The sequence below is a fragment of the Passer montanus genome, unplaced genomic scaffold (assembly GCF_014805655.1).
Source record: "Passer montanus isolate IOZ18808 unplaced genomic scaffold, ASM1480565v1 scaffold119, whole genome shotgun sequence".
In the NCBI taxonomy this organism is placed as follows: domain Eukaryota; kingdom Metazoa; phylum Chordata; class Aves; order Passeriformes; family Passeridae; genus Passer; species Passer montanus.
The window spans coordinates 505,053-525,973 of record NW_024358611.1 but is presented as its reverse complement, the minus strand read 5'-3'; the positions used below and the strand labels follow the sequence as shown (position 1 = coordinate 525,973).

Genomic DNA, 20,921 nt, shown 5'->3' with positions numbered 1-20,921 from the left:
GAGTGTCCTGCAGTGTCACAGAAAAAGTGCTGCTGTCTTTAAAAGCAGATTTGTTCATTTTGGCCTCACAGACTCTTTAGAAAATTTTGATGGTTTTATTAAGTGGAGGAGGGAAAAGCTGAAAAAACGTTTGAAGATGGTGTAACAGCCAGAAAACTTCAGTTTCACTGTGGCTCCAGCCATGAGCTGTGGGAGACAACCAGCAAGAGCAAGGAAATGTGGAAAAGGAAAGTGTGTGTGGCTGTTGAGAGTGATTTGATTTTGCCCTGGTGCCTGCTCATCTCCCTGACTTCAGCCCTGTGCTCCAGATGAGCAGACCAGACTGGTGACTCTCAGAGATAATTTTGGCTGTTGATTTTCCCCCTCTCCCTGTCCAGAGAGGAAATATTGGCTGCATGTCTGTGTTTTCCTTGGTGCAGTTTGTGTCTTTGAATCCCTGCTAGCTGCTGGTGTGCAGCAAACTTCTTTGTGAAGTTTCCAGTGTGGGGATTATTATTTTTTCCCTCACTTACTGCTTTTATGACTAAATGATGGTTTGTAGTGCTGGACAAAGTGTGAGCTCTGTGGAACAACTAATCCACAAATATTCTGTAATTTATTTTTAATTTTCTGGTCAATTTTCACATAGTAACTTTCTTCCCTCTCTGACAGGAGTCTTCCTTCCCATTCCCACCCCTACCCTCACCAAAACAGAGGTTGGCCATTAAAAATAATGTTTTCTTTAGCAACTTGTATGTGTGAGTAGGTTTTGTTTTGTAAGGAACTGTTTGGGGGAGGTACAGCCAGGGAAACATCCCCATGGAAATGAAGATGGTTGAGTTTATTTGATCTAAGTGGGCAAAGAATTGTAACAAGGAGCTGTTGTTAGTAAACATTTTTTATGGTAATGGTACAAACGGGAAGGAGAGGAGCTGACCTTCAAATTCCACGTTATGTTCCAAGTGGGATTGCTGAGTTTTTGCAGTGGCTGTAAAGCTGCTTTGTGACTCTGAGAGATGCAGTCACCAGGGAATCCAAGAGGACAGTTTTAGAGGAATAATTTATTTAATTATTCTTGCTTTGTTTATATATATGAAGAGGTGTGTGTTGAGCATTAGCTGTATAATCTTCAATGGACAATTTAGTATTTGGCTTCCAGCTTCTTAAAATGATCTGATGTCTTTTGGATTTAGAAGAATAAAATATGGGTGATTATAAGAGCAGTTGCTTCAGACTAAGAGTAAGCCAGTCCTGTTCATCTGATAAAATTCCATTATCTGCCTGTTCATCAACACAGATACCCACAGCTGCTCTGTGTAATTCAGGATGAGCAGAAGGGATTGTTGAGCACATTTCTAATCTCCAAATTTCATTCAGCATTAGCAAAAACAATGCGTTTCTTGGTGATACGTGTGTTGAAAATAATTAAAAGAGCTTCTCAAGATACAAGTAGACATCTGCTTTTATTCTTGTTTTAGGGAACTGCTGTGCTCAGAGCTAAATCATGATAGTGTCACGTAAAATGCTTTTGCATGTGCTATCCCATATGAAGCACAGTCAAGCAGGCAACAAGTTGCATCTAAAAGCAAGATATTTTTCAGCCAGAAGAGAAGAGCAGCAGGCAGCCTGGCAGTTCAAAGTTAGAATTCAACAGGAAACATCCTTTGGTTCTGTTCAGTGCACATGAAAGCCTCACATCCCATCCCTGTTTATGAATACCAGCAACTTGCTGTGTAGCCCACACTTGCACACTAAAAATAACTTCTTTGCAATGCAAACTTGGCATCAGGAGCTGACAAGTTTATTTGGTATCACCTTTAGGTGTTTTGGTTTTTTTCCCCAGGGAAATTAATGGCTCCTTTACCGTGTATTTGAACTATCACACTGTTTAATCACTGAGACCACAAAATACGAAACTCTTTTCCACATGGCACGTACGAGAATTTGTCTTCCAAATAGATCCTTGGAAAAGGAAAAGAGAATTTTTAAGTGAAACCAGCTGCCGGCAAGTGTCTGGTGCTGGTGGCTACTGTGGAATGAAAGAACAGTGTGAGGAGGTAAACATTAGTTCAGATTTTGGGTGGAGTTGATTTTTTGTCTTGTTTTAGGTTTTTACACTTGTAGAATTTCAGCTTTCTGCAGAGTGTTGTGCCCCAAGTGAGCAGAACTCACATGGAACACAGGCTGTATTTCCCTCATAGAGAAATTATACAAAATTTGCTATAATTGTGGTGTTGTAGTGATGGTAGATTAAAGGTTGCAAGAGTGCACAACTCCCTGACAGGAGGTTGGGGTAACAAGTGACAGGATGAGAGGAAATCATGCCCTCAGAATGTGCCAGGAGAGGTTTAGATTAGACATTATGAAAAATTTATTTGTGGAAAGAGTTGTCAAGCATTGGAACAGGCTGCCCAGGACAGTGGTGGAACCACCATCCCTGGAAGTCTTCAAAAAAGTCTGAATGTGGCACTTGGGGACATGGTTTAGTGGTGACCATGGTGGTACTGCTGGTTGACAGCTGGACTTGATCTTAGAGGTTTTCTCTGACCTTTATGATTCTCTAATTCCACATTTAGGTGAAGAATTTAGAAGTATGAACAAGAAATTCCTCAGATTCCTACAAGGAAATGTGATTGCTTTTCTTGGTTATTATGGGGTTTTCTCTCTTTAATTACATTGCTTTTGGACAGAATTAAATGGTGACAGTATTTTTGCAGGGCTATAGCACATGGTCAGTGATGAGAATGGAAATATTTTGATATTTTCCTCAATGCCCAAGTATCCATTCTGTATAAATCATTCGAGGCAGTGGGAATCAGCACAGAGGTCCCAAGTTTTGAGTGATAGCTTGCTCTGTTCACTAGGACTTCCTATAAAACCACTTTATTATGGTGATGTTCACAGAAAAGCCAAACAATTGTCTTCATCCAGGATGGACATTGTAGATGTTTTAGTCCAGAAAAAGCTTTGGAGCATTGAATTTACAGCATTAGACCTGTCCTGCAGTTGGAACAAAGTCATTTTAGATAGATCTAAGAGGGTTTTTTAAGAGGTGGTGAGGCCCTGGCACAGGGTGCCCAGAGAAGCTGGGGCTGCCCCTGGATCCTTGGAAGTGTCCAAGGCCAGGTTGGACAGAGCTTGGAACAACTTGGGATGGTGGGAAGTGTCCCTGCAGGGTAGAATGAGATGACATTTAAAAAGTCCCTTCCAAACCATCCTAAAATTCTGTTTTCAGTGACTACATGAGACTCACAGCCCTGGGGCATCATTTCTTGTTATCCAGCTCTGTGATTCACTGTTCTGTCTGCTATTTCCCCTATTTTCAGCCCCTTTATATTGTCTGAGTAAGGGGAAGGTACTAAAAAGCCACAGAGCTGCATTTGTGCAGCACAGAGCACTTGACCATACAATGAACTTTTAATTGGCCTGAACTGAATGTAACCCAGCGCATGTGTAATGTCCTGAAAAGGACTTTTTAAAAAATATCTACAGCCATAAACAGCTTTTACTCCAGAAACAGCGTTATGGAAGGGTTTAAGTCTCCTTTTGGGGTGCTTTTTTTGTTTGAGGGAGAGGTGTTGAAAGGGGTTTCAAAAGAGAAGGCATGCTGGGGAGATAAACAGCTCTGGGAATAAGAGCAGCACAGGAAGCGAGTCCATGGTGTTGCTTGTGGGAAGCTCTTAGAAGTAATTAGGGATAAGAGTGAGGCAGGAGAAAATCTGGTTGGCAGCTGTGGCACTTTCAGCAGCAACTCTGACCTTGGCTTGTAGGTGCTTTGAGGCTGCTGGGGAAAGATTTGCTGCCAGAGCTCCGGGGTTTTACCTGAATGCCCTTGGAAAATCTGCCTGCAACCTGCAGAGTGTAAGTTCTCATGCCATAGCTAAAGACCCTGCATCCCTCCTTCACTTCTGGCACTGCAGAAATACATGATAAAAGTCAGTGATAGACCAGAGGACTCGTGTTTGCACTTTTTAGAAGCCTAATCTAATCCTGGAGCACCAGGAGCAGTCTGCCCAAGGGTGGGAATTGAATCCTCCTTCCGCCACTTCTCTGCCCTGCCCTGGGACAACATGAGGGTTGGCAAAAGCCAGCGAGTCTCTGGCCAGGATCCAGGCCCAGGAGATTGGTTGGCAGGAAAGTACACGGTGAGATTTAGTCTGACACAATTTACTTGGCTGAAAAGGATAAGTGATGGTGCGTGTTTCACCTTGTTAAATATCTGCTGCCAGAGCATGAAATGATAACTTAATCCCTGATTGCTCCTTACAGCCCTGCAGGCCATAGTCTCTGGAAGAATGTTTGTCAGCCAAAAATGATGTGTAGCTTCACCAAGTCCAGTTTCAGTGCCTTTTCCAGCTAACTCACTTCTGAGTTAATTTGGGGCCAGATGGTTTTGCACTCTTGACATTGTAGTTCCTGCACTGGGTCCCACCACTCACACTCCTCTGCTAATGCCTGTTCCTGATTCCTATTTTCCCCAGCATGAATAAATCAGCAGCAGTAATGAGCAAACCCTTCAGCAGCTGCCACATTGGTTTTTGGGGTGCTGGGTGTTGGTGCAGCTGTTTAGTGAAAGAATTTTTTGTACACAAGAATAACTATCATTGGAACAAGAAGTAAGGAATAAAAGCATATTCAAAATTATCTTCCCCATTAGATTATTCAGGATTAGCTGGTTGTCCAAATGAGAGCTTGAAGTTGGAACACAGAGGGCATGAAAGAACTGCAGTGCTTTGAAATAGTTTTGTGGTGTGTTGACTCAAGACTAGTTCACAAAATATTTCTTACACTTAAAAATGACCACAGCCATTTGCTGAGGTGGGAGGGAGAAGAATAAGACAAAGCAGATGAGTAGGTTCATCATGTGGCCAAAAGGTGCATTTGGGAAATTTAGGGCTCAGAGGAATGCTACAGTGAATCAGCAACACCTATTTAGGAAGAAATAATTGGACTTTTCCCACCAAATAATGAAGGGGTCTCTCTTTCCTTCTCACTCCAAAGATGTTATTTTTTGTCTTCAGAACAAATTCTCAATGCAGATCTGTTGACTTTAATGCAATTCTAGGTTTAAGCAAATATTTAATTCTGCCTAGAGCATTCTGGCATTTTTTTCAGCAGTCTGGAGCCATTAGCAGGGCAGATACAAGACATGGGAGCCGAGCTGTCATGGTGAAGGCTTGCCTGTAATTTTCATAATATGCTGTATTTTCCCTTTGCTTTTCAGCAAACAGGTCAGTTATAGCTTATTTCTCATCCCCGTGTTGGGAAGGAAAAACAGCTTGATTGCAGTGGTACACTGAGGATAAAGATTGCTTTTTTAGGTCAGCCAGAAGAGAGCTTGGTTCAAAAATGTTACCTTGGAAAACAGTTCTTTCTTGCTTTCTTTGGGATGAAGTTTTTATTTATTTCCTCATGCCAGGTACTACTGTAGTAAGATTTCTGGAGTTAGATGGGATATTGGGAAGAAATTGGAATAATAGAATTTTAGAATTCTTTAGGAAAAGACTTTTAAAATCATGGAGTCCAACCATTAGCCCAGCACTGCCAAGCCCACCATTAAAACATGTCCAAGCACCACATCTCTGCATCTGTTAGATCTCTCCAGGGCTGGTGATAAGGATATTGATTGCTGCCTGCTCCCTTATCTCCACACTGTCAGTCAGGTTGTGTTAAATGGGTTGAAGGAATATAGACAGCATTGATCAGGGAGGGTACAGAGTCTGTGCTCTTGGGAAGAGCAAAAGACAGCATGACATCATTCTCTTTTGAGACGTACAAACACTAATTTTACTCCAGCTGAATCTTTGAGTCTTCTAATACCTGTCAGGCTTTTGTTGAAGTGCTCTTTTTGAGATGCCAGTGCCTTGACAAGCTGCTGTTCTCGTCTGCAGCATGGTTCAGATGAGTTGTGCTGTTCTTTCACCTCCCAGGCTCCTTGGATGCTGATGGAGGGTTTGGGTTGAGAGTACCCAGATCTTGTAACAGCCTCTGGGTTATCACTGTGATCAGGGAATGTGGATGTGCTGAAGTGAGGAATTTCAGGGTTACTGAATGGTGGAGCCAAGACAAATCTCTTTTTTGTGCTAATGACTAACCCTTCTTGCCTACAGCTCTGATCTTCTCCCTCCTCCCCATCCACCATCCATTAGACCAACATAATTTGTGGTTTCCAGTGTGTTTGTGTTTTAAATACTGCTTGAATCCCTCATTTGGAGCTGGATCCAAAACAAGCCATGAATAGACTTTACCACATGAAAATAACACTGTGCTTAGCAGGCATCTGGTTCTGGAGGCACCAAAAATTACTCTTGAGGTACAAATTTTAGCACTGTGCATGCACCCTTTTCATCAGCTGAGATCCAGTGGTGCTGAAATTGCATCAAGATTCAGAAAGTGACAGGCTGCTGTACCCAGTGAAATTCCCAATCTCGTAAATGCCCTGTGCATGTACAAACCACAGCATTAGGATTGATTTCTCTAGAAAATGTGGCCACAGCAATGTTCCCTTTTGAACTGCTGCCACTTCAAACATTTCCTCCTTGCTTAATGCCTGGTGAACGTGGTAAAGAAGTTGGAGAACCAATTCCAAAGAGAGGAAGGTAGAAAGTCCTCCTCTCCATTGGAGGACAAGGCAGACCTGTGGTACCAAAAAAGAAAGTGAAGGAAGCAATTTCACTTCTTATTTAGACCTCAGGGCTGGAAGGTGTTTCCCAGGTTGCATTGGTGATTATCTAACACAAATTCCTGGATTTATGAGATAAATGACTGAAAGTTCTTTTGGGGATGTCAGAAAATGTTGACTGTCAAGTGTTACGAGTACAGAGCTGCCTCGTGGTGTTGGTAATTCAGTAGGAGAGTAGATGGGGAATGAGCAAGTACTCAGAGACACCTCTTCTGCACATTTGTACTTGGAGGGAGTTAGTGCCTATTTAAGACATAGAAAACATCACCAACATTTTCAGAAGGCTCTTGGTGAGGCATTTGCTTCCCTGAGTTGAAGAGTCCTTACAGTAATTTCCTTACTGTGGAATGATTGATTAATGTGAAGATGAAGAGCTTGTGGGCTACTCTGGAGCCTCCTTGGCTGTGGACCCCATTGTACTCCTGCAAATATCTCGTTTTTTCTCCTTTTCTCTTCCTTATTTGAAGCAGGGAGGGGCGGAAGGAAATTTTAGAGAGAAATTCTTCCCTGTGAGGGTAGGGGAGGCCCTGGCACAGGTTGCCCAGAGAAGCTGTGGCTGTCCCTGGATCCCTGGAAGTGTCCAAGGCCAGGCTGGACAGGACTTGGAGCAACCTGGGATAATGGAAGGTGTCCTTGCCCATGGTAGGGGGTAAAACTGGATGAGCTTTAAGGTCCCGTTTACCCAAAATTGTTCTGGGATTCTTCTTTTTTCAAAGAATGTTGGGTCCACACATTTGTATTTAGGTACTTGTGTGAATATTGCAGAGTCCATGGGAAAATCAACTCTCTTTCCAAATGATTCAGGTTGGTGTATTTGTGTTTTCAAGGAAAACAGAAACTCAGACGGGTGTAAGGTAGAGGCTGTAATGACTTTATAGGTTGGGTGATGCAGCTGGGTGATCTACCAAAGGTGGGAAACCCAGTCTTGGTGGACCTGAGAGAATTCTAGAAATACCCTTTCAAGGATTAAAGTCCTTTTAGTGCCAATCTTTTGCTTTCCATAGTACCCTGGAGATTATTCTGGGATTAATCCTGTGCGCCAGTGGCTTGGCAAAGGTTACCCTGGGTGTGAATGCTGAGTTTGTTGATGCTGTAGAACAAGATTACCATATATTGTGTGTTTTCCTATATGTGCTGCTCCACCTGCCATCATTTTCCATTTGCAATCTCCTGGAGGAGTTAAAAATCTGCCACATCCTAAGGAGGCTTTTTTCCCCTCCCTCACATGGCTATAAAAAGGTAGCTACAGCCCACTTCATTAAAAAAATACTGTAATTCACAATAGTAATTGAAAGTTTGGGGACTGGCTGTTCACCAAACATTCTCTAGAGCACAATAGTATCCTGACATCTGAGTATTTACAAACAAAAGGATAAAGTTGTAATCCCCTTGTCATAACACCAGCTTTATGGGATCCATGCACCGCTTGAATGTGGTCAGGACTAAGCAGCTTATTGTACCAACAATACAGAAAATTTAGCTTCAAGTCCAAAATACCCCAAACCCACAAAGCTGCTGCTCAACCCAAGTTCTTGGGGTTTGGGTTTTTTTATTTTTCTTTTTTTTTTTATAAGCAGCTTATTGTACCAACAATACAGAAAATTTAGCTTCAAGTCCAAAATACCCCAAACCCACAAAGCTGCTGCTCAACCCAAGTTCTTGGGGTTTGGTTTTTTTATTTTTCTTTTTTTTTTTAATTGTTTTGAGTGAGCTGGCAAAAATTTGTTTTGTCAGTAGAAACTAAGTAACCGCCAACTACGCCTGGAATGCCTTGGAGCACTGGAGGAATTTTCCAAGGAACAGTGATTACCTTTGTTCCTTTTAGCTACACAAGTTTAGGCTTTGAACTGTGTATGCTCTTTCACAGGTTTTTTTCTAATGTATTAGGGGATTTTGTTTTAAAGAGGCTGTTTCTGATTGCAAAAATATCTTTTGCTCAAATAGGCCAATGTGGTTTTCTCCCAAAGAATTCAGTATTGCTGTGGAAGTAAAGATGAGACTCTGTAAGAAAATATTAATTGCAGGACATCAGCAAAAATTGGAGTTTGTGGGCCTCAGCGTTTTGATACCACTTAGCCTGCATGTAAAAATGGGGTAAAAATATTTATAAACCATTAAACAATTGTGAAACCCAACAACCTCAAGCACTTTACAATCTGAAATATTCTGTGAAAATGGATTTCTAAGTATCATAGGATAAGCTTGAAGTGATTAGATTTATTTAGTTGACTTTTTCTCTCATTGTATGTACCTGGCAACAGCAAAATGGATTGCAAGTTGTATTTGTGTGATACACAGGAGAGGAAACAGCTTCTCAAAGAATTCTGATTTTTGTTATCTGCTGTCATACTGCTCCCTGTCAGTTACGTCTCTGTCAGTAAAATCATTAAATCTATTTTATTTCACCATTGATTGGCACTTTTTATGCCATAAAAGAAATTCTGCAGCTGAAATTTAAACAATAAAACTCTGACCATTGCAGTGCTGGCTCTTCAAAATAGTTTGTTCCGAGTCCTTTATTCAGAAAGGAAAAAAAACCCCAAAACCCCACATGAGCTACGATTAAAGGATCTGCTTCAGAAAGATAACTGGGCTCCCAAACTTTAAACTAATCCAAGATCTTCCTTTTGCACTGCTGGAGCTCTGGCAGCCTCGGGACTGATCACATTCCCTGGGTGGTCTGCTCAGTACCCAAACACCTTCAAGACCCAAAAGCCTTGTTTGAAGGATGAGTTTTCTTGAGGAACCCTTCAGTCCATGAAATCCATTATGTTCTGACCCACTGCTCTTCAAACACAGTGTCATTTGCTTTGCTAAGCTCCATGCTGAGGTGCTGGGAATGGGATGTTTGGTGCTCCTGGCTCTTCTGTGTTTGAGTAGGGAAGCTCATGGCAGGTGAATGAGGAGGAACAAGGGAAAACACCTTTCCTTCCAGTGGAAGGCATCACTGCCAGGGGCACAGGATTGCCACAGGATGATCTTCAAGGTCCCTTCCAGCACACACCATTCTGTGATTCCATAAAACACTGTACAGGAGTGTCTTAGATTGCAAGATGTGGCAGGGGGGTGTGTTCTATTCCCATCTGTTAGAGGGGGGACAGTTATCTTCTGTTCATTGGACAGTTTTATTTATCTTGTCCACAACCCATCCTTCCTCTGGGAAATATATTCTGTTAATGGCAGTGAGTGTCACTGAATGACTGATACAATTCCATCATCCCATTGGGAGATGCTCCACCCAAGGGGAGGAGCCAAGCATTCCTACTTGGATATAATCTGAGTTTGGAGCACCACAGCAGCCTTTTCCACTAGATTCCCAAAAGAAAAACTTTCCACTAAATTCCCAGAAAAAGACCAGGCTCATCTACACCACCACTAGACCTTAAGAAGAAAACTCCAGCCTTCTACAGGATCACTGCTCCAACAGAACAACATCTATCACTCCAAAAAGACTGCAGCCACCAATTAATCAGACTACTACCAACACCCTGATCAACAGGGTGTCAGGTCCTATTCTGAATCTGTCAGTGTTGTTTTGTATTACTGCATTTCTATTTTAATTATTTTCCAAAATAAAAACTGTTATTCCTACTCCCATATCTTTACCTAAGAAGCTCTTAATTTCAAAATTTTAATAATTCAGAGGGAGGGGGTTTACATTCTCCATTTCAAGGGAACTTCCTGCCTCCCTTAGCAGACACCTGTCTTTTCAAATTGAGACAAGCAACCACAAAAGAAATTGTGCTTCAGGGTTTTTCATACCAGTGCTATTTTGAGTCATACTTAGCCAAGGAAAGAAAGGAAGGAAAGATTTGAGGGGATGACAGGCTCTGCCCAATATAATTTTAGTTCTTTGATTTCAGGAAATATTGGTAAATGATGCTGTTGTGCCTGTCAGAACCTAGGATAGTTATTGTACAGCTTCTACCTGCTACAACTTAATAATAAAATCCCAGAATTCCAGAATGACTGCATCCAAAGAGTAAATTACTGTTACGCATTATGTCAACTTTATTTTTAATAATAATATTTTTTTAAGCCAGCTGGGAACATAAAGATGTGGCCTTACAGAGTGATCTCTGGGAGACAGTGACACCTTTTCACTTGTAAACCCCAAGGAATTTTTCCCCATCAGTTTGTTTTTCTAGTTGCATTTTTAGCTGCTTTCTAGAGTTTATGCTGGACAGTTTCTGCTTGAAGGGTATAAAATAGTACTAATTACACTGGAATTTGATCTGGTTGTTTTTGTAATGGTTATGGAAGATTGAAAGTGGAAAGCAATAAGAATTTCTGGAGAGATTTGCTGAGACTTTCTTGATTCGTAGTTGTAATTGTTGCCTCTCTTTTTTTCTAACCCTCAAATTTGTATTATATTTTGCTAGTCCAGAAGCTTCTAAAAATGACAAAATGTTATGTTTCAATTCCATAAATCCAGCATAGCCTTGTGCCACTTGGCAGCATCGCTCAAATGTACAGTTTGGATGTTGTTGCAGTTGCTGTTGCCACAGGAAATGTTCTTTTTTTAAAAAAAATACTGAGAAGAAACCCAATGCTTGGCATGTCAGTTCCTGTCCTAGAGCTTCTGGAGCTTTCCCCCTGCTTCCTGCCTTGCCACCTCCCACCTTTCTCCTCCCTTTGCCCCATCTGCCAGTTTCTGATTTAGACAAGAAGGGAGATGTGCTGTGACTGATTTAGAGCATGTGCTGATTTGCCAGCTGGATGTTATCTCAGAGCTGGGGGGTCAGCCAGACAGGAGAGATAAGGGCTGAGCTCTGCTCTCCTCTCCCCAGCCAGGGTTCACCTCTGCTCCTTTGCTGGGGTGTTTTCCCCTTCAACATTTGCACAATCTGAAATACACACTTAGGCTTACTAAACCTTCCTTCCCCCCTTTTGAGCACAGAAAAACTGGGTGTTACTAAAATGCCACTATTAATTATGGTTGAACAGTTTATTGTGTTTGAATATGTAATTTAATTATTCTGTTAAAAAACTGAAGCAGTAGTGGTATTGCACATGCACTGATGGTCTCAGCTGGGACCTGCTCTGATTTTATTCATATTTTTACATTGTGCTTAAGATCTACGGAACCACCAGAATTCTTACAGAAAAACAAGTGTGTCCTGATCGAGAGGCTGATCAGGACACATTTATACTATGTAAGAGATAGTTTAAACATAAATTATTACTCAAGCTCCATGTCTTCATTCACTCTCAAGACAGCATATATATTCATGGTATCACCAAATTATTTGAGTTGGAAAAGACCTTAAAGATCATCTTGTTGCAATTTCTTGCAGCATATAAAATACTGTTAAATGTAGGATGTTGTTTTGGAGTAGTCTTCCTCCTTTTTTAATTTTAGAATTAAATTAGATGCATTAGATTCCCTCTACTTCTGTTTGACATTGAACTGAGAAGAGATAAAAGAAGGGAGTTGGCGAATTCCTGTCAGACTGGATACAAGTGAAAACAAGTAGCTGCAAGCATCTCAGTGACATCCTTCAGTGGCTGAAAGATAAGATTTCCCTCCCTGCCTTGGATGCTTCTGCTGTATCTGAGATAGATGTGAATTTTTGGCTGTTGGCCGAGGAGCTCTCTGCACCTCGGAATGGCAGCATCCTTGGGGATGGAGAGGGACTTGGGACAAGGGATGGAGGGACAGGACACAGCGAATGTGTCCCAAATTCCCATCTCCCCCGAGGGCAGGGATAAATGGGAATTTGGCCCTCATGGGGAGCAATTCCTTCCAGATATCTCAACCTAAATTTCCCCTCTTCCATTATGAACCCATTCTGCCTTGTCCTGTCACTGCAGTTCCTGATGAACAGTCCCTCTCCAGCTTCCCTGTCACCCTTCCAACACTGGAAGGAGCTGTGAAGTCTCCACACAACCTTTTCCAGGCTGAACAGCCCAAAATTCCCCAGCCTGTCTCCTTAGGGGAGGTGCTCCAGTCCTCTTATGAACCTTGTGGCCTCCTCTGGCCTTGCTCCACCAGTTCCATGTCCTTCCCATGCTGGGGACACCAGAACTGTGTGCAGTTTCCAGGTGGGGTTTGACAAGAGCAGAGGGGGGAATGTCACCTCCCTGTTCTTGGCACGTGTTCCTGTCATGTTTTGTTGTAGGAGATCTTTCCCTGCTGTGTGGGTGGTGCTGTTCTTGGTGTTTTACCTTTTCCTCACCTCTGGGATGGACAGGAGCACTTGGGTGTGAACACCCAGCACTCCCAGTGTGTCCTTACAGCCAACCAGGCTGCTGTTCTGTTCTTGGTATTTTACCTTTTCCTCACCTCTGGGATGGACAGGAGCACTTGGGTGTGAGCACCCAGCACTCCCAGTGTGTCCCAGTACAGCCAACCAGGCTGCTGTGGGTGCTCTATTCCCCCATCTATTCAATTCCCAAGGGATTTTGCATCACGCTAAAAATCTTTTTATGGTTTTCTGGGCCCAGCACGCAGCTGCAGCATTAATGGGCTCATATGTTCACAGCACAATGTATGTGATGCAGGCTGCACCCTTAATGCTTTCCTTGGGGAAACATTTGTCCCATTTATTCTCTTTGTGGTCAGAGGTACATCACACAAGCTGCAGCTCTGTGTAGCTGTGCTGTGTCCCTGTGTTTTGTGGGGATTCTGTTCCCTCACGTTTGGATTAAGCAAAACCCAAAACCTGGGTTTGTGTGTTTGTGCAGCCCTTCAGAAAATGAGATACTTAGCTCAGACTAAAGGTCTTAAGTTAAGCTTGATGATACATAGTCCTGTGTAATCCATCATCTTAAAATTGTATCTGTGATAGAACTTCTCAGATTATATCCTTATGGCTGCTTTAACCCAAATACTCAATAATATGCCCTATATTGAGGGCTGGGCAGATCAGCTGGGTTGTTGCAATATAATCCTGCCTTGGAATTGGGGAATATGAGCAGGGCAGTGTCACATCTCTGAGTGCTAAACTCAGACTCTGAATCCAGGCTTGCTGCTCCCTTTGTTTTACAAGGAGAAGGTTTTTGTAGGAATACTAATTAACGTGCCCTGTGAGCAGAGCTTTCCTAAAGGCAGTTTCCAGTGAAATCCTGCAGCAAAATTCTTCATGAGCATTTCAGAGCACAGAAAGCCATGAAAATGCTCCTGTGTCTCTTTGAGGGGGATCCAGAGGGGCTCTCTGGAGTCTCCTCTGTCTGGATCAAAGCCCCAGAGAAGGAGATTCCCTCAATAAAATCCCATGAGCAACAGCCTAGAGTCCACACCAAGCTGGCTGCCAGGACTTTGGGAGAGCCTTTATTTCAGCTAAGCCAGATGGCAGAGGAAAAGGGGTCATGTTGTCATTGCTGACTTGGATGACCCTGTGACACGGGCTGACCTTGACTTAAATAATCATCCTGCTCTCCCAAGTGCCTCTCGTTCCTGTTCTGTCAAACAGATACAGCAGATCCAGGCAGGAGTAAAAAGAGGTGATGGATTTGTGTAATAAATGATTGTTTTTGAGAGACAGTGCTCAGAAATTGCCATTTCTAAACTCGCTTCTCAAGCTCTGTGAGCAGCAGGAGCTCTGAGGGTAATCCTGTGTGGCTCCCATGTCTTTCTCCTGCTCTGTTCAAAAGAAATCAGTGTTGCTTGTCACAAGACTTTACTCGTTGCTGATGTCAAGAATTTCCTAATGTCATTTGGAAGGTCCAGGACGAGGGGAATATCATGGCTTGTTGTGTGTTTACTGCTTTTCTCCAGCCTCTGATGTGGGGAGGCTGCATAACCTGCAGTCATCCACTGGGGCCGTGCTGGTATTTTAAAGGTCACTCCAGAAATTTTGTGCTTGCTTAAAAACAAACAAACAACCCCCCCCACACCAAACTTTTAAATTCTGCACATAACAGAGTAGAAGAATTGCTGTTGTCTGCTCATTCTTTTGGGGAAGCAAATGTTTGCTCTGCTGTCCCAGCAACCAGAGAGAGTTGGGTTGGGCAAGCCCAGGGGCTGGACTCTGAAATTTCCTCTTGAATAACACTCCTGAAGTTCCTGTACAAGTGGTTTTGGAAATTTTTTATGTTGCTTGGGTACTTTGTTTTTAAGAGGCAGTGACACCCAGAGAGAGGGAGAGGTGTCACAAGAAAAATAAACCTGTGAGAGAATGAGGAAGAGATGCAGCATGAGGAAAATCAGTGGCTTTGAATTTTAAATCAACTCTGAGCAGCATCTCAAATCATGCCCCTGAAAGAGTTTATAAAATGACTTGGGATCTGTAAGCAAGGAGAGATCTGAGGAGAGAAATGTACTTTTAATACAGCATTCCAGTGGGTAATTATAGCACAATTAAGCTGAAATCACTACAACTACCAACTAACAAACAACAACTAACTGTTTTTCTTTTGTCTTTTTTTTTTCTTCCCCTGATCTTGTACCAAATCCTTTCCACTCCCGATGCATTGGGGAACAGCAGAACTCACCCAAAGGTAAGGGCTTTTATCAGTGTGTGAGAGTTGTCCTATCACTTGCTCACTCTTGGGTTATCCAGATATTAAAGGCATTTTGCAGAGCTCTGTTGCTGATCAGCTGCTGAGTAAGACACTCGAAGCATCTCCTTGCTGCAGAAATGCTCTGTACAGCCTGTGCCAAGAAATGAGTCAGAGGAACAAATGAGAACATCCACACTCAGCACTGCAGACTCTGAATGGAGGATATTTGTTCTTTGTGGGCTTTTTAAAAGCATTTTCTGGTATTTGTGTTAAAGCAAACTCATTTTGTTTTTATGGTCCCGTGACTTTGCTCTTGTTCTGAAGACTCTGCCCTGGCAGATCAGGGTTCAGCTCCATGGATGTGCTCATACAGCCAGTGATGTTTTATTAAATGTTCTGAAGGCTTGAGATGCTTTCATAATATGTTTAGCTGTAAAGTGAATTCAAAGTAAAAAAAAAAATAGCACCTTAATTTTTAATACACAAGTTGTTGTTTCCTCAGTTAGAGGATATAAAATAACTACTTTATCTCTTGATGCTGGTACATCAGTGTAGTATGGGGGGGAAACAATGTATTTTTGAAGATAAGTTATTTAAATTTCAAGGATTTTGCTATGTTAAGCATTTTTATAAATGTTGGTAGTCAGCAGTGTAACAATTCAGGACATCCAAAGGGGAAAGAGCAGCTTCCAATAAGCTTAGCGGGGAAATCCACAGCCAGAGAGCCGCACATTGCACTTCCCTTTTCCTACATCCCACAGAATGAATTTTACCCGTGTGAATGTAGGTCAGACATTACCCTAATTAATATTTTTTTCTTGCAGATACATACCCAGGGGAGTTGTTTTTGCAAACATCTGTCCCAAAATACACATTGTATTATTTCAGGTCATCTTTCAGGATGAAAAGTGCCTGTGGACCTTACAATGGATTTATGGCAAAATTGAAAGTTTTCTATTAAAAATATTATAGTGCTGCTCTTTTCATGATAAAACTGATTTGCTTTCTGTTATTATTTGCAAATATTAGACTTTGGTGGCTGCATTGGTTTGTCATGGAATGTAAATAAATACATACTCCTCTTGTGTGGAAAGAGCTTCCCTACCCTAAGGCTTGTTTTTAATTTATGCAGACAAGAGGCACGGGGAGATGGGAGGCAGAAAGAGCTAGAGGACATCTGTCAGTTTGCTAAAGAGAAACTCTGGTGAAAAATGAATTGCAAGGATGGGTTTGGAGGGAGAAATGGAGAGGTCCTTGACATCCACTGGGTTGGCACATGGAGAGTGGGGAATAGGGTTGGCACAGAAAGGAGCAAATAGAAACAAGGAACAAATAAAAGCATACAGGAAAATGAAGTTTTTGTTTAGGCTTCAAACTCGTGGAAAAGAAGGAATTCACTGGGAATGTCTGTTGAGTTCAGAATGTCAGAATGTCAATAACAAGTTGGATTTGGCAGTAGCTGTTCTGAGGTGTCCTGGTTGTTTCCCTGCAGGTGTTTGCATATGATCACTGCTTTTGGTCTATGGATGAATCTGTCAAAGAAAAATACGCAGGTAATAATATTTACTGTGGCTTGGCTGTCTCCAAGTGGGAATGATCTGATTAAAATACAGTCCTTGCTGCAGGGCACAGGCCATATGGCACAAAGTGCTGTCCCTTCTATTACTGGCTGCTGTCAAAAAAGGGAAAATCTTCAATCATTCCAGTTTCTTTTTTCTAAAGATGACAATAGCAATGGGCACTGCCACCCCTTTGCAGTGCAGAGAGTGGAGAAACACAGCACAATGTTGCTTTACTCCTGTTTATCGGTTTATTTAAAATACTGTTTTGAATGCATCAAACCCATTTTTTTCTTTTGAGGAGCATTGTTATATGTAATTTCATGTTTTTCAGTGCTGATGGGAGTTTGGCATCATAGTAAAACCCAACAAAAATACTAATAAAATATTAATAAAAGCCTAATTTCATTTAAGTGTATGTGAATTCAGATGCTTTAGTGAGAACATGTCATATATTCAGTTAAAAGTTGCCTGTGTGTTATTATAATGCATTTTGGCATATACTTATGGTAAAATATGAACTGTATTTGGACTTATCACTCCTATAATTTATTCCTTTCATAGGTGTTGTCCTTTAAATTTGGGATCAGTTGAACTTGTTAACATTTATTTTATAAAAATCATAAGAAAAATCAAAGATGCATACACTTCTTAATTTTAATTTCTTTAACAAATAACTAATGGATTATAACCTATCAAGGCACTGAGAAAAATGTGACACTTTCAGCCATACAAATTACAAGGGAATAATACATATTTTGTTTCTCAAACTAAAGGTGGTACCTATATAACTGATATTTTGGTCTGTTATGCAGTGGAGGTGTTACCCCTGCTGAGCCTGGCACAGCTCTTGGTGCTCTTGATGGGGAATTTAGCATGGATTTGGCTGTAAAGAGAGGAACTTCAATGAGAGAAAGGAAGAGCTTAAAGGAACATTTTTTGAGAGGACTTTTCAGTCCATAAAGTTCTGTCATGCCTTGTTCGGACTTGAGTTTTTCTGGTTGTAAAATTAATTCTGAAAATAAATTTTGTTCAAGTAGTTGCTACCCAGATATTTTAAGCCTTCATTCCTCTGCTTGGAAAATGATCCAAAAGCTCAAAGTTCAATTACAAAATAAGCGTTACACTTTACTTTATGCCAGTGCAAAATACCCTGTGAATATCCATATCTTCCACATACTTGTGATTCCTTCTCTGCAAAAATCTCCTTGTGATATAAAATTTTCCAGTGCTCTGCTGAGTCCCTTGGATTAAAATCAACTGACTGTCATTAAAATGTACAGCTTGAGTATATTTTGAGGAGGTGTCATTTCCCAGCGGATTAAATTCTGCACTTGGTTGTAGATTCTCTGCTGATAAAACTTCTGAGTATGAACCTTGATAGGATGTTTGCTTTAAGCACATCCAGGTATATCCATAATAATCCCAGCCCCTAATTTTTACAGCAGCATAAATCTGGGGCACATCTTCTGCTCCTTTCCAGGATGGATTTGATTTAGGCAGCAACAGCAGGAAAACCCTCACAGCTTTTACCTAAAAGAAAAATCCAAATAGAGGGACAAAAAGCTCTTGCTGTGTAACAATGTTGGCTTGTGTGTTCTGTTTTCTAGGTCAAGATGTTGTTTTCAAGTGCCTTGGAGAGAATATTCTTCAGAATGCCTTTGAAGGCTACAACGCTTGTATCTTTGCCTATGGGCAAACGGGTGAGTCCCAGAGTAAGGGAGAAGTGTTCCCTCCAAAGGTGTTGTGTTCTGGCTGGAGGTTCTTTCCACAGTTCTTGTGACATTGTTTGAGGAGAAATACCTTCTAACGTAGATAAGAAATGTTTTCCTCTTTTGAAACATCAGATACGGGGTGGGCAGGATGAGAAGCAAGGTTTTGTTGCTGCTGGCTACCCTTATTTCTCACACTTCATGTTATAATCTTTGGCATGACCATGGTTGTCCTTGAGCTCAGAGCATTGCTCAGATTTTCTGCCTCTGTGCTTAAAATAATCTTGAATTGTCATTTTAATGTAATGTGTAAAGAGTAATACAGAGAGTTTTCTCATCTACAACAAGGGTGTATCTGCCTAAAAGTTCTCCTGCACGCTGAACCAAATTTCTTGTTTTCCTTTTAATTAAAATAACCTTTAGCTCAGTGGTGTTTGGGTTACTTTAAGGCAAAAAAATAGAACAAATACGTTCTACTGAAATGAAACAAAAATATTAACCTCTTTTATTTCCTATCAATATTGTGCACAGCAGGAAACTTTGTTGCATGTTCTCTAATCACAGCTTCCCTTACACAGGGTCTGGAAAATCCTACACCATGATGGGTACTGCTGATCAGCCTGGATTAATCCCTAGACTTTGCAGTGGACTCTTTGAAAGAGCACAGAAAGAAGAAAATGAAGAGCAGAGTTTCAAAGTGGAAGTATCCTACATGGAGATTTACAATGAGAAAGTCAGAGATCTCCTTGACCCCAAAGGGTACGGAATTTGTGTGTGAATGGCACTGCAGTATTTGTCCTACACTCTTCCTTTACATAACCAGTTTGAATTAATGGATCCCATCTAAAACATTTGCCTAGGATGGCTTTTGCTGCTTCCTGATCTCAGCATTTCCTCATTATAAATCAAAATAAAGTAGCAAGACTAAAAGCTTGGAGTAAATGTACCTTTTGTGAGGTGACAACACTGTCTGTGTCAGCTTTTTCTGTGTTATGAAGCTTTTTTGTGTTTGCATTCTGGCCCTTGCTCTGTGCTTCAGTGGCTGTTTGTGAGACCATCCTGTTTGAGATATGTCAGTGAGAAATGGACTTTGTGTAAATGTTGTCTTAAGTCAGTCATGTGCTTATAAATCCCTTTTTTTTCCCCCAACCAGAAGCCGTCAGTCATTAAAGGTTAGAGAACACAGTGTTTATGGCCCTTACGTAGATGGCCTATCCAAGCTAGCTGTTGCTAGCTACAAGGTAAGGATCAACTTTATGAAAGGCTTATCTTCACATCCTAAACACCAGGTGCTGTCCCTTAAGCTGGACAGAACTACCAGAATGCTCCTTATCAGTAATATTAGAGCAAGAGAGCTGCAGATTGTTGTGTTGTGATCCCTGGGGAGAACAGGGCTGAGGGCAGAAACTCCCTTCATCTCGTGCTGCTCAATAATTCTGGAAGTAATTCAGCTGCTGAATGGAAGAGATTTCCTCTCAGCATTAAGATGAGTGCAAACTGTCATGAGAAAGTGTTCTGTGATTAATTACAGGCCCAGGATTAAGCAGAGACAGGCTCTCAGTGCCCCACTGTGTCACTTTTTGCCTGTCATGCTCTACTCAGTAATTTCCCTTCCCAGTAGCGCACGCTGGAATTATGAACTAATGGTTGTTTACCAAGCAAATACTTGAGAGCATCACATGAAACTGGCTTGCAGGACAGTAAATGTTTATATTTGCATTCACAAAATGCCCTGTTTTTAAAGGAGCTTTAACTTACTGTGGTGAAAATGGATAAACATGGGATGGAATCTGTCAGCTTAACCAAAACATGAAAAGAGTGCAATTGCAGTTTCTCCAGGTGTTCATCCAGCTCTCCTGGTGGTTTCTGCTAAGACAGGACACATTTCATGCTTTGCCTTTCCATGTTGCCCAGCAGCTTTTTGTAATCCGGAATTTGGAGTCAGTGGTCTGTGGTGGTCCTTTGTTTGACTGTTTATTTGAGTTGTTTTAGCATCACCCAGCTAGAGATGCAGAAATAGAAGTTTAGCCCAAGACCCCAAGGTTTTAACTATTTTACACAATTGCTGTGAAACTCCAAAGCAGAGGAGCTGCACCTTTCTCTTGCATCACAACATATCAAAGCACTCAATAAATTGTTAAAATATGGAGGAATATAATGTCCTGTTCACCATGGTTCTGTTTTATAAACCTGTGAGCCTTCTGTCACTATTCCAGATCCTCAGACCATGACAGCTTGAGGCTAAAATGTGACAGGGTTCAAACACAAATTGCTGTTCCTCACTTCTGTCTCTGCTTTTGAGTGTTGCTGTGTGCAGTCAGGTGCATTATTTTTGTTGATAATTTAATATCTGGGTTGAGGAATGGGTGGAGTCATGACACTGTGGAGTTTCTACGCTTTAAAGGGAGGGATAACTTTGATTTTTTTTTTTTCATCACATTTTTCTGAATAAACAAACGGGAGGCTTAGCAAGAAAATGTTGTATTTTACCAAGATGAGATGATTTTTGGAGGTAACTGAAAAGGATGTCAATGCAGATATGCT

The 20,921-nt window shown here is 41.5% G+C and overlaps 1 protein-coding gene across 5 annotated transcripts in view; it reads left to right on the top strand.

Annotated features, from left to right (window-relative positions):
- KIF13B (kinesin family member 13B) overlaps positions 1-20,921 on the top strand; it is a 119,875-nt gene that overhangs the window by 32,967 nt on the left and 65,987 nt on the right. For 2 of the 5 annotated variants that reach the window (XM_039697599.1, XM_039697597.1), the window contains exons 3-7: positions 15,091-15,103; positions 16,599-16,659; positions 18,276-18,368; positions 18,956-19,136; positions 19,531-19,618. In XM_039697599.1, coding sequence (XP_039553533.1) covers positions 15,091-15,103; positions 16,599-16,659; positions 18,276-18,368; positions 18,956-19,136; positions 19,531-19,618 — 436 coding nt within the window. Of the gene's footprint in view, positions 1-15,087; positions 15,104-16,598; positions 16,660-18,275; positions 18,369-18,955; positions 19,137-19,530; positions 19,619-20,921 lie in introns of those variants that run through there. The other 3 variants (XM_039697598.1, XM_039697596.1, XM_039697600.1) reach the window with 2 other exon arrangements.